We start from the raw sequence: 14,420 nt of genomic DNA, 5'->3' as shown, positions 1-14,420 counted from the left end.
TCGGAGCGCTTCCGGCGGTGTTGCCATACGCGAATAAAACTCAAACGATCTTTTCGTTCACTTTATTTTTATATCAAATTTACATAAATACAAAATATTATCAACGAAATCGAGTGACTAGTATCGATTTTCCAGCGGTAAAAAAACAACAGGCTGCGGAGTGCGGTAGGAATAATAAATAAATAACACTAAATAAGGGAGAGACAGGTATAAATTTTAAAATTCGTTATAAAATATTTTTTATATCTAAAATCATATTTATGGAATTTAAAAGTATATTTTTACAATCGAGGGGGGAGGGGGGTACAAAACAATTTTTTTATTTAGCAACTACACGTTTTGTAGTTGTGAAACTCATACTTTAAATCTTGTCAAAATAGATACAACAAAACTTCTTCACGATATTTTAAAGACTAAACGCAGCTAAACCAGTGGTTCTAATTTTAGTTCTATACTACATGCTTTAAAACCTTTACAGACAACAGCAAGTTAAAATTTGAATGTGCTGTATTTGTATAGTTTCATTAAATTATTAGAAGTCTACAAAGTAAAAGTGGACTTGGAAAAATATAATATCGAGAGCCTGATTGAATACACAAAACAACTTGTGGATGGAATTACGCGTAGTTTTCAAGCGATTTTTCCATTTTCAAAATGATATTGTAGAATAATTAATACTGCTGAAACGTGTTTATAGTACAACTATTCAAAGAAATCATCGATAATAGATTTCTGATATAGCAGTTTTTAAGTATAAAGTAGATGCTAATGAAACTTTAGATAGGATCTAAACAAGTTATAGAAATTCAATAGCTAATTGAAACTGTCAAGAAGGAAGTATCAAACAGAGAATTGATAAGATTCTACAGATTTTGATGAATATACAGCGGTACGGTGTTTTTTCTGGACATAAAAATATTTTATTAAGGTAAATTTTTAGCTACAGAGTTCAATATAGCAATCAACTTGAATTTAATCCAATGAGTCAATATTTTTAATTCCTGAAAATATGTAAAAAAAACGACAATCTTGAGCTCGTTTTAATTACTTTTTTCCATTATTGAAAACGTAATTTTTTCATTTGTTTTTCCAAAATGGTATATTTTCATTACTACATAGTTTTACGTTACGTTAAAATGGTATAAATGATTAATTATGGTGTATTTCAATACATAAATGAAAATGTGAAATTATTACACTAGTAACAAAATTATAGTATTAGTTCTTAAAACTGATGATATTTAACTTGAAATAATAAAATAATCCGATAAGCGTTTTTTTAAAATGCAAAAACCTATTTTTTATTCAATGGTAAAAAATGATTTTATCGCGAGTGGAATTGGCCAAAAGACGGAAACATTGACAGTATAATATGTGTTAATCCTTCCGTCAAATTACAGAGAGATAAGTGGTTTAGTTGATGAACCCAACAATCCCTTTAGCTATCGAGTAGTACTCATACATGATTTTGCAAAAGTCTTTTCTAGATTGAGATTCAGAATGCATTCTTGTAACAATGGATTGTATTTTTTCCACAAATGGACTAAATTTTAATAAAATCTCTCGTTTCCAGTTGATTTGGGCATAATTATCTACGAATCTTTCTAAATCATTAGTCCTTAAAACTAATGATATTTAACTTAAAATAATAAAATATTAATTTCATAAAAGTTAGGTAAAACTATGTAGTAATGGAAATAGGCCATTTAGGCAAAACAATAGAAAAAAATGCGAGGGATTAATTTTATTACATGTCACTATTATCGTGTTTTGTGACGATTTTTTCGAACAAATTAGACAAAAATGCAGTTTTCAATAATGGAAAAAGGTAATTAAGACGCGCCGAGGTAAATAAACTTTAGGCGCATATTTGGGAATGACTGTCGGTGTATAACAAAGCACAAATCAGAAGGTAAAAATTTAGTCCGCATTGAATCTGTACACAGAAATTCTGTTGATAACATCCAAAATTTTCATAGAGCGGCTGCCAAAAAGTCCTTATCAATCTTTATTTAACATTTAATTGTGCGTTTTTATAGACGTCAACTAATTAAAAATGTTATAAAAATAATCAAAATACCAACAACGGATATTTGGAAAAACTAATAAAAAGTTTTTCACAAAGTAAAAATATTGATTTATTGGATTTAATTCAAATCGATTGCTACATTGAAAATGTTAACCGTACTTATTTTTTTAATACGATATTAAAATAATCAGTGTTCCCAAAAATCCAGTCCGGAAAAATCTGAGCACCATATACAACATCTGACCCAACATAAGTAAAACATTGAATATGTTTGACACATTTCGGACATGGTTATTATTTTTTTAATGAATGTTTTAAGTTGAAGGTTTTTCGCGATGGTCACTAATTTTGACTGACGTTTCGGCAGGTATATTCCCGCCATGTTCACGGTTAAAGATTAACGGCCGCTCTCGTCTTCGATCTGACCATGACGCACGGTTTTTTTAATGAAAATTCAGAAGAATATATATCTTCACCCTGAAACCCAAAATCACAAATGAGATCAGTAGCTCTGCTAAACAGAGCTTGGAACCTGGAGAACAAAGAACATGGAAACAAGTGATAAAAGTCCTTACATGTCTTTTATATGTATCACTAAAATATAGAATTTTAGTGAAGCAAGAAATATAATTAATTTTTCTAACGAAAAATAAACTATGAAATCAAAGGAAAAGAATATCTAAAAAATGAAATTCAAAGTGTGAACTAAATTGTTTGCATCGATTGTGAGAAAATATATTTATATCATAACTTAAATAATCCATACAAAAATCGTATTTGGTAGAACCATGTAACTGACTTGCAACATCGAGACTTTGGCAAAAATATGTTTGTCAGAACGAAGAGAAAAGTGCTCAAAATCGAGATTAACTATTTACTATATATATGATAATAGAATAACAAAACTTTAAAGAATATTTATATACATTACTATGTCTTTGATCCCTTGCATTAAAACTTAAGACCCCAATATCGCACCTTTTTTATGGAGGCATCATCTAATGTGCGAAAAGCATCGAAAATTTAATATTTATTGTAGTTATCTTTAAAATCCATCATAAATGCTAATTTTCGATGTTATGAATTAATGCAAAAAATATGAATTCTAACCTCTAAAATACACAGGAAATTATTAGTTGAAGTATTTTGGTTACTATACCTTTTTTAAAGAGGCAAGATCTTATTTATGAAGATCAAGATTTATGTATTATCATACAAGAAAATAGCAGACTATATCAAAATATCAAGATAAGACAAACAAAAAAGTGCAGAAAAGAATAAAATCTCCACGTGAACTTGCTTAAGTACTTTATTCACCCTGGGTACATATATTCATTAATCAACTGCACATAGACTGTAGTTTCAAGATTCCGATCATAAATCTTTATATTTTCTAGCACACTATAGTAGCTTCTTTGTTGTCTTTTCTCAGAATTATTTGCAGCAAATTACAGACAGTTTGTAACTCATAAGAATGTAAAGAGTTCATAAATATTCTATAACAGAGCATTTTTTAATTTTTGAGTGTTGAAGGGCAATAATTGCCATATGTTAATATAAAAATACAATTGTTAAAGAAAAATTATAAAATCACCTTAAACCAATTTTTCGCTAAAAATCTATTGTCCACGAGTTTACTGAATACCATTACAATGACCTCTATCATCAAAGGATATACGACGATATCAAAGAAAAATAGCTGCCATTAGTAATGAAGAAACAAAATGAAAGTTTTAGTAGAGTAGAAAAATTTAAATTTTTCATATAGAAAAGTAAAACCAATTCAAATCGTCTAATTCGGAATTTTATATAATGATCGTTTTACTTATTAACTCTTGACAATATTATCGGTAATAAAGATTTTAATTATGATACATAACAAAAAAGGTACTATAAAGGAATTTAACTCCACAGCACTGTAAAATATAATAGAATGCTAACATAACATTCAGTCAGCTTTGGTTTTAATGCAGGATACGCACCGAAAAATCTCGATTCACCAAAATCAACCGAAAAACCTCAATTATACAAAAGCGCTTCCCTTTAAAATTTCGAGATTTCTCGCGCACATTCAATCAATAAAATAAGCGACGATACGAACGCATTCATATACTAAGACTTAATATCTAAAATTAATAAATACATTTTTTTTATATAATATGGCATGCTCGCACAATTTAGCACATTTTTGCATTTTCAATTAGGAAACGATATTTAGAAACACGTTTTTCATAAATAATATATATATATACATATACACTCACGCAAATATATATCTATATACACGCACAAGATTTGTTCACATATAAAATTCCACATATACATTTATTTACCATAATTTATTCAGACGACAAAAATGTAGTATATCCTAAACAACAAATACTGTTCGTTGAGAAACGCATATCACTCGACGTTCGGTAACTTACGGCGTAAACGAAAGACATTCTCGATTTCTATCGTTCGATCCGACCCTTGGTCCCGAAAAAATTCATACGATGGTATCTTGGAACTGGACGTCGATTTTCGAATAACGGAACCGTCCCATAAAAGTGTATAATATAAATATAACCTTAAGTAGTATACTGGCACCGAAGATATAGGTAACTATTGTTAACGTTCCGAAAAATTAAAATACACGAGTAATACATCAGTCAACTTATAAAGTCGAACATCTAGAATTACGAACAATGAACACATTATTAATTAATAATAATAAATAATCGATTCGATCGAACCGCTCTAATGCGAGTATCAAAAGTTTCTACTCGAGAGGGTTTTCGCGTTTATTCCACTTTGATATTTAAGTAGTAACTAAAAATGTATAATAATACATTGTTTGTATAATTTATATGTTATATAATACATTTAGGTCATAGTGTCACCGTTGTGTTGCGATTCATTAAATTGTTTTGGTAACTCGGACTGAGGGAAAAGCGGTGAACCCATAAGTTTGTGCTTAAAATTATGATGTTGGAAATTGATAACAGGTCAATTTCGAGTATTAAATCGAATAAATCATAATCACCATGAGACGCCGTCGCTTTAAACGGTACCAACGACAAGTGTGTATGTACAATTACATATCTATGCACAGAGGACGAAAGAGTCGATTACTGCGTAGAGAGAAACTTTTCAACCGGAACATACTTCAGAATGTTCATCCCATGCGGACACCTAAAATGAAAAATTGATCAACACTGATAAAATTTGCATTATTATAAATGAGGAATATAAAAGCAAAGATCCAGAAAAATACAAACAATCAAAAGCCAGCACTTGATCATGTGATTGAGTAATTTATGACAGGCATTTTTTGCTTTTATTCTATTTCACTAATAATATACCTGGCACTCTCGACTGCAATACCATTGATTAGCGCAACCCGCACACACAAATTGAGCTTCGCGCCGATGGCAACCCTGACATTCTGGCACCTCGTTCTCCGTCAACTCCAGTGATCCTCCAGCTTCCTTGGTGCCAGAGTTAGAATCTCCTCTGCCGCTCTCGTCTATCACCAAAGGTCGGTCGGCACTGTCTTCTTCTATTTCGGCTTCTTCAAACTCGTCCTGGTGTTTGCGTCAATTTAAATTTAGTTTATACATTTATAAAAATATATAAATATTTATAAAAGACGGATAATCACCATCGGAACTGGTTCTTGCTGTTGACGGTTTTGTTGATTGTTGGCTTGCGGTTGAACCGCCGTTATGGTAATTTCGCTACAAGGCTGCAAATGATACAATTTAGTATGTGTTATCTATAAATTGATCTAATCTTAAAATTAGTACAGTGAAATTCTTTTAATTAAAGCTAATCGGTAAGACTAATATTTAGTTTTGGGATAGAGAATAGATTTATTTAAATGTATTCGTATTAAATATCTTAGAATGTGAAACATATTTATACATATGGTAGACATCTACTAGCGCCGTATACAAATAATAATGATATTTAATTAAATTAAAAATATAGCCATGTTAGTAAACTATTTTATAAATATTTTATTATGGAATTTTTTTGCCACAAAGATAAAATAACTAAATTATATGTAATAATGCATGCTGATTCAAGTTTGTCATTAGGTTTTCGTCGATTTTTAAATGTAATTGTATAATAGTTAAAAATAAAAACTAAGCGTTGAAAATTATAAAAAATATGTTTTAACTTTTTAACGCAAATTCCAGATATTCTCATTCAAAAAATTTATAATTATGTTCTAGAAGACTAGAGAACAAAGCTCAACTTTAAATATATAGCATAATCAACAATAAAAATGACTTTTTAGTATTTGTAAAAGCAAATGTTGAGAAACAAGATCAGCAACATCTAGAAAACTACAGTGGCGACTATTTATAATGCTAAGCCGCTTCTCAGAACGGGATAAAATAGGTGCTTCCCAGAAAAGGATGACTTGCTGATGGAAATTGGTTTATTGTCAAATCTACGAAGTTTTGGTTCTGAGAACCCACTTCACTCCGCCATATAATGGATTAGAGCCATAATCCGGACAGGTACAGCCCTTGACTTGTTAGTCTTCCACAGCAGGCTAGCATGGGTCAGAGGATCGATGACGTAAGAACGCACAGAGATTCTGCGCCTCCGAAAACCATGTCAGTGGCATGTTTATTAGTGTTGTCTTTTTTCTATATGTATGTTTGTATTATGTCAAATAAATAAAAAAAATATTTTATTCAATTGCATCTCATCGCCACAAACATAAGATCCCGAAATTACTTAGAAAAACGATAACAAATTTAAATTCAGCATTTAATATTACACATAAACAAGCTATTTTAATTTTGTGGCAAAATAATGTAAATACTGCAACATCATCTCACAAGACTTGATTAATCGAATTTCACTATACTCAGATATAATATAGTATGTACGTAAAATAGAATGATAATATAAAATCTACTATGTAAATCAAAATTAATATATATAACAAAATTTATATACACCGTAAGTCTCAGATATCAAGTCGACGCTCAAAATAAAATATATTTTTATATAGCTGTTCAATTATCACAAAAATATTTTTAAATGTAATAGAAATATTTGAAATAAGGTCAATTTGATATCTGAGTGGTGTGTATTATAATTAGGATATCGGACATTATTTCTTAAAATACAAATTATTTTAAAAATTAATTTGTAAAAAAAGTATTTTATATTTGTGAATAAGTGTCCGATGTCCAATTATCAGTACTAAAATTAATAAAAAAGATAACAAGAATACAAACAGCTAAAAAAATGATTGGATAATCTGTACACTGTAATGTTTTTGTAATGCAAAATTTTCTGCCAATAAAATAACATGTTTTTTTTTTTGTGTTTCAAAACTTTACCGTTACTATTATAGGGCCACATAATATATACCTTCTGCGGTATAAAATTATTAGTAGGATTCGACGTGCTCCCAACACGACACGGGTTATTAGCAGGTAAATTTTTCTCGGGCGCAGTGAGCAGCCTGGCCAGAGTGGGTGAAAACGATGAAAAGCGATTATCCTGCCGCGGCTGAGACTGTAAAATTGTTCTTCATATAAATATTGTCAAGGATTAAAGGAAATAATTGACAAAAAAAAAGCATTCATATATTATCAGCCCTGCATTTGTGCGGTTACATAAGTTTCGACAATTACGCATAAGCTGTGTGTGTGGGTGTCTGTAATGAGTTTTAAACTACCACTAAGCGTACACGAAAGATTCCACTTTCCATGGTCTACAATGTTTTTGAAAGGATTCAGGCCAAACTAAAGCGGTAGCATCGGTTCAAACGTGATTGCCGTTACAGCTATGTCTCGTTAACTTTTAGGTGAATCGGTTGATGCAGAAGCGGCTTCAGTTACATAAACCTTGTTTTAAGAGAATTTAAAAAATGTTAAATGAGTAATAAATAGTAATTTTCTTATGTCAATATCAAATCTTTCATAGAATCACACGTTTTATAAAATTATAATAAATTGAAATAGTTCAAAAAAGTATTTTTTAGTGGTGTATAATTTGAAGGTCATAAACGATTGAAAATATACTAGAAGAATTTGTATTTTTGATATACATATCTTGTGAATCTTTCATTAGAAGAAATAGTTCAATTTAAACTCTTTCAATAAAAAAAATAGTACTTTTAATATTTTGTAAACCGTAGAACTTTTCATTGATGTATTCTAGTGGGTGACCGGATTATTGCGCACACTAAAATTCTGAACATGGGTGATTGTTTGATTGTCAAATATATTTTATTTTTAATTCCAACTGCTTTATATTTTTTCTATTTTTAAGTAAAATATTGTGTAATTATAGGAAATGCAAGTGTATCATACCAATGTAAATTACTAAAATAATTGTAAAATATTTTTAAATTAAAATCATATTAACATCTGTTATATAGACATTATTTTTTATGTATATTAACATATTCTTAAATGTACATATATGTGTATATTGATCATTTATGATCAGAATGTTTGAATTTTGCACAATAATCACCTAACCATTCTGCTGTATTGAGCACAAAGAGGGTAACTATAATTTTGTTGTCCTTTCAAGTTTATTGACAAGGTCGAATTATAATCTATTTCCGTATCTACGATATTGTCAAAAGAAAAATAACTATATATTATATTACCAGTGGTATAAATCGGCGACTAATACCTGAAAATCTGGATTCGAATCTCATATGGACCTTTTTTTAAATTTTGATGGTGCCTGGGAGATTAGTGATTATTATGTAATTAGTATTCCTATCAATAATTACAGATTAGGTTTTCCCAGATTTTCCAAAATTAAAATAAAATCGAGACAGATCACGCAGTGATATCTTTTGATTATAGCCGTAATAATAGTTTATTATAAATGAAATAGATGTCCGTGATTTATAGATTGAATTCAGTCTGGTGTCTCACTACTTACTTAGTAGTTGTTGAATATGTGTACTTGTTGTAATGCAACTGAAGATTTAGAATAAATAAACGACACAATCAACTTTTAATTATTTTTTTTTGTAGATATAAATGACATGTTAATCCGCCCAAAATGTTTTAACACGCGTAAAATAAAATAAGGACTTTTAATACAACCCCAATCATAATCAGTACTTGTGGATTTTTATCAAGATTATTTTCTTGTATAAACTTGTCAACTATGTGTGCATTAAAAATATAGGGAAAATTAACACATTCATAGGTTTCTGATGCACTTATCATTTATAAAAACTAAAGTTAAGAGCCATTGAATTAATTATGCGTAATTTGCATTTCTAATGTTAACAGTCGTTTAACTTTTTCGGTACACGCTATACAGATCATTGATAGATGAGCGTGTAAAAGTGCTCTACTTTAAACTCATTCAACTAATCAAGGTAGTGTATTAAAAAAAATCTTAATAAATATGTTATGTAGACTTTTATTGTCTAATGAATCAACATTATATTATAAATGGTATTTGAGTTTATCATTTTAATTTAAACATATTTTTAAACCATTTAGACCTACTGTACCATATATGGTACATTACATTGAACTTTTTTCCTGATGAATCTACTCAAGTTTTATGGCAATAATTTAGCTTCGCGTCAAGTATGAGGAAATAACAATAATACAAAAAAAGTTAAGTGCTCTGAAATTTGTCAGAGTGAATATTAACAAATAAAGTTGTTGTACCAATGCCTAGTACCAATATTGTTCTAACCAACACTGACAAAATTTTTGAACTTAAATGAGAGAAAATTACCACTGTTTATAGACAATAGACTAAGTAACAGAAGTATACGAGTCATTGGAACTAATAGAGAAAATCAATCTGGGAAACGTTCCTTATATGACAATAAAATGGTGAAAAATAAAGAGAGGGTTCTACAACTACCGTGTATGCGAGGACTTAATAATATGTAAGTTGCATTTAACAGTAAGGTGTATGTATGCTCGAAAGCCATTGGAGTAAACATGGTCCATAAAACTCAACTGAAAATAAATTGGTTTCACAACCACAACTGATCCATCAATACAAGCGCGGGAAGAAGTGGTACATGTCTCTCATTTTACATTGCATTGATATGGCAGTTCAACCGAACAAGATGTGGGCTTTGCCATAAGCAGTGCCGTGCCAGATGCATAAAATGTTAAGTATTTCTTCGTTTATCATACTAAAAACTAATTTTAAATAATGAATCGTGAAAGATATATGCAAAATTGTAAGTGTGGTATGTTATTTTATTATATTGTAATAATTAAAAATAAGGTAAAAATTAAATGTCATACTGTACCATATATGGTACGGCTGATTCTCTCTTACATAATTTATTTTTTTCTATATTTTTAGATGATATTCAGACCTCCCTAATTCCATTAATAATAAAAAAAAATATATAAAATTCTGACAAAATTAGTTTCAGGTTTAAATGAGTTAATAAAATAACACAATTTTTCTAAAAACAGTCCCAACTTTTTTGCAAAAATCTCAAAAAAAAATCCCACAATCAGAGGGATAATAAAAAACATTGATGTATAACGGCTATTGAACCATGTTATTAATTTTATATATTGAATATTGCTGTTGCACGGTGATAGGAACAGTCAACTTGTCTCTATGAGCATATTTTTCATTCGTTGTTTGGGAAATATTATTATTAGATATAATTTAATTTCTTATGGTTCACAAGATACATGTAATGAAAAAGTCCACTGTGTATATACTGTCAAGTCAAGTCTCTTCTGCAACGACCGATTCAAATGGTGTTATTCAGAAACGTTATCACCGCATAAATGAAGGGTTGAATATTCAAGTTAGTCTTTGCGTGTGATATTAATTCGTTAAAAATGGTAAATTACTTTGGTCAGAATGCCGTGTAGCATTGAACTGTTTTGCTGCTGTTGCTGTTGTTGCGTTAGTTTCGCGGAAAACGCTTGATTTTTTGACGATGCCGACGCGTTTACGGGGTGCAGTGTCACTTCGGGATAGGGGGGCGGAGGTGGCAATCTCGCTACCATACAAGCCGACTGCTGATTCCCAGTCATGTTCGCAAACTGTACTAGTACGTCTTTGAAACTCATTCCGTTTGGAAACACGCCTGGTTGGCTCAGCATGGGATTTTGTTGAAGCGACACGGCATCGATTGATGGCAAGTGCGGATTCTGCAGAAGATATACACATACGTCAATTATTCACGGATATTTTCAACCAACTCTTCGGAAATCATGGGAAGAGGAAACTTTCTATCTCAAAAGCAAAATTATATAAAACAAAATTATTACATGGTATGATCGAAAAAGCTACTAACCGAATCCACTCCGCCGAGCAATAGACCCATGTCGGGCATGTTAGACTCGCTGTGAGGGACCGGTCCTCGAGGAGCGATCGGTATTTGGGGATTGATCATAGACTTCATCCTTCGCCGCCGTCTAGGAACTTCTTCCGGATGTTTTTGACGATAATCGGCTATGATGGATTGGACGTCCTTGGTCGGGCCTTGACGTCCCATTTGTTGACTAAATTTACTACATTGCATATTCATATCAGGTGGTGCAAAATCCGGCGGCATTCTGTGACCCGGAGGAACCATCATCGACTTATGAAGCATGTTTTTACTTCCAAACGGAGGTATGTTCATATGATTATCAAAGTTAAAGTTGTTCATGTTTGACTGGCAATACATTGCAGAGTTCACAGGCACCATCATGAGTCCGCTGCTATTCAACTGTACGCCGTTTCCGGCCAGAGCCATTTGCTTTTGCCTCAATCTGCCGATTTCGTCGTTCTCGTCGCTCACGCAATTTTTATTGATTTGCTTGTTGATAGTTTCTTTGTTCGAATCGGATATGTTAGTGGCTACTTTTTCTAACGTTAGAGTGTTCTTCTTACGGAGCAGACGCAAAAGAATCTCTTCCTTTACTTTGCGCAGATAGAGAAGATGGTTCCACTCTATTTCTTTGGCGTTGGCTAACTCTCGGAGCATCTCAATCTCGCCAATTAAATTTTCAGCATGCTTATTGATCTCTTCTTCGTTTTCGCAAGACAGATTAGAAATGTATTCAGTTAAAATGGAATCATGCTTCTGAAACGTTTCCTGCAAATCTTGAAACATTTTCTTTTGAAACGAGTCTTGAGCTTCTTGGAATATCCTCTTAGACGGATACTGATCGTTCGTTGAATCTTCGTTATTAGATCTTTTCGTACCGCGATCCTAAAACAGCAATAAAACATGGATATAAATGGCTTAAACAATGAAAATATTCATCTATACATACTCTTTCGCTATTCTCGCTTTCGGCAGAAGGAGGACTCTCTCTACCCAATTCTCCATTGTTCTCCTTAGAGCTCCCGTTGTTCGACGACCGTGAGAATTTATCATTTTCAATGATCTTATGTTTATCCATTGCAAGATTTAACGTATCTTTTTGTGGTTCGTCCATCGAACCGTTCTCGACTTCCTTGTTCATCTTAACAGTCTCTTCGATTTCTTTGTTCTCAGATTCAATCTCCACATTTTCACTCTTCACAGATGAAATCCCGTTTTCGTCCGAATCATTTTTCGCATCTTTATCGTCGCTCTTGCAAGATTCGCGCGAAGTTTCCTCCTTATCGATCTTATCGTCTAACTGAGAATCGTTTTCGTTTTTAATATCACTATCTGAAATGACAAATTGTGCAAATTACATTTTTGACACATCTACAATTTCATACAAATCTGACGGTCTTTGATGTTTAAACCGCCGATATAAACGAATCAAACGCATCAAGCGATTGTTTTAAATCGTTCATATATAAAAATGAGCAATGCGAATAGGTTTTTCAGTGAAATAAGCCATTTTGTAGAATGGACCATATAGTTGGTAAAAATGTATGGAATCGAATAATATGACAGTTGCTGATCAGTTCAGATACCTTCGCTCGATGATAAAGATAAAATAAATATTACCTTTTGCGACCGGCGGCGCCGAGGGCGGAGTCGCCGGCCGCGCCGCCATGCCGCCGCTTGTTTGTCAGCACTGGGGCTGCCAGCTACCGACTCCCAAAAATGTTGCTAGGGGTAAAAACTATCCCTTACGATAATAAACGTAATAATAATTAATTTAGGTTATAAGGTTTTTAAATAGTATAAATCATTCCCCTTTTCTCTGATAATTATTTTTTAATTTTTTGATTTAAATTAAATTATGAACATGATGACCTAACAGATAACCCCAATGCGTCACGATGGTCGAAAGGAATACATATTGTCATTTTCATTACACAAATATATTTTAATTAAAATAATACACAGAAAGGAACAATAAATAAAATTAGAAAATATTAAAATTAAATTATACGAACCGGACTAGCTTCTTGTAGCAGCCATATATCAATGTGCAATGCCAACGTATTAAGGAGCCAAAGGAGTCGGCAAGTGGACGTCCTTCCCTAATGGGCATCAAAAGAGGACGCGATCGTGATTATCTAAGACGTTCCGGAATCCAAAACTGGAATTCTTTGAAAATAGTTTGATTGTCGACAGCACTCTTCAGTGCCTTCCCTTCCCTCCGCTTCCCTTATCCAACTCCCGTTTTCATAAAGGATAGTGATGCCGGAGACCATCAGTAGCTAAATCGCGACGGTCAACCCGACCGCGGTCGTCACTCGGACGATCAAGGAAGGAGGCCTAGCCTAACGCTGTCCGCGCAGCGTACAGGCGCGAAAGCTAGGCTGGGTAATATCCGGTCGCCCATGAGTCGAAACTCCCAAGCCTAATGCGACCGTGTGAGTAGGGCGTGGGTTAATTTAAAGAAAAAGCTTCCTTCAGTAGTTTGAAGAAATGCTTAGCGACATACAATTTTCTGCGAGAGCTCAGCGAATCGTATCCCAGCGCTTTTCTTTTGGCGCTGGGATACGATTGACGTGGCGAAAAAATAAAAATGAAGAATAAAAGAAAAATAAAACCCAATCATTATACAGTATCCTAGTGGGAGAACACTTATGTGAGTGTGTGAATAGCTACAGCTGTTTATGATCTACTTCATCACTTAATGCTCGAAGTATACTGAACGAAGAAATACGAAAACGTATTCTAGTTGGAAACAAATGTTATTATAATGCATGCTCGAAGGTCCTGTGTTCACGGATATCCGCCCCATCATTACCTGTGTCAGCGGAACGTGGACAACCATACATAGAGAAGAAAGCCAGCTTAGAATATTTGAAAGAACAAGATTTGGTCCAACTAAAGAAATAGATAGTACATACAAAAATAGCAAAGCAAAAACAGCCGTATGCTTCTACAAATCTCAAAGACTACAATGGGCTGGACATCTGATGAAAATGACAACTAGTAGAGCATCAAGAATAACGACCTTGTGCAAACACCAGAAGAAGCTTCCAAAGGGCAGATCAAGAAGGCGATGGATGGAATGTGTGG

The 14,420-nt window shown here is 32.4% G+C and overlaps 1 protein-coding gene across 3 annotated transcripts; it reads right to left on the bottom strand.

Annotated features, from left to right (window-relative positions):
* Nucleotides 1-47: 47 nt before the first annotated feature.
* LOC148232543 (uncharacterized) lies at nt 48-13,045 on the bottom strand. 3 transcript variants are annotated; one of them, XM_088193687.1, is made up of 8 exons: nt 12,948-13,045; nt 12,277-12,659; nt 11,310-12,212; nt 10,861-11,163; nt 7,409-7,555; nt 5,673-5,756; nt 5,374-5,595; nt 48-5,203 (listed from the first exon to the last, which is right to left on the bottom strand). In XM_088193687.1, exons 1-8 carry the CDS (start codon nt 12,994-12,996, stop codon nt 5,162-5,164), a joined length of 2,133 nt encoding a protein of 710 aa, XP_088049813.1. In that variant the 5' UTR covers nt 12,997-13,045; the 3' UTR covers nt 48-5,161. The 3 variants fall into 3 exon arrangements, with proteins under 3 accessions (XP_088049813.1, XP_088049814.1, XP_088049815.1); XM_088193688.1 differs by lacking the exon at nt 7,409-7,555 and having other exon boundaries at nt 3,323-5,203; XM_088193689.1 differs by lacking the exons at nt 7,409-7,555; nt 10,861-11,163 and having other exon boundaries at nt 3,323-5,203.
* Between the last annotated feature and the right edge of the window lie 1,375 nt (nt 13,046-14,420).

The sequence above is a fragment of the Plectrocnemia conspersa genome, unplaced genomic scaffold, assembly GCF_051122295.1.
Source record: "Plectrocnemia conspersa isolate PC_06_02 unplaced genomic scaffold, ASM5112229v1 ptg000009l, whole genome shotgun sequence".
In the NCBI taxonomy this organism is placed as follows: domain Eukaryota; kingdom Metazoa; phylum Arthropoda; class Insecta; order Trichoptera; family Polycentropodidae; genus Plectrocnemia; species Plectrocnemia conspersa.
This window is presented reverse-complemented; position numbering and strand designations above follow the sequence as displayed.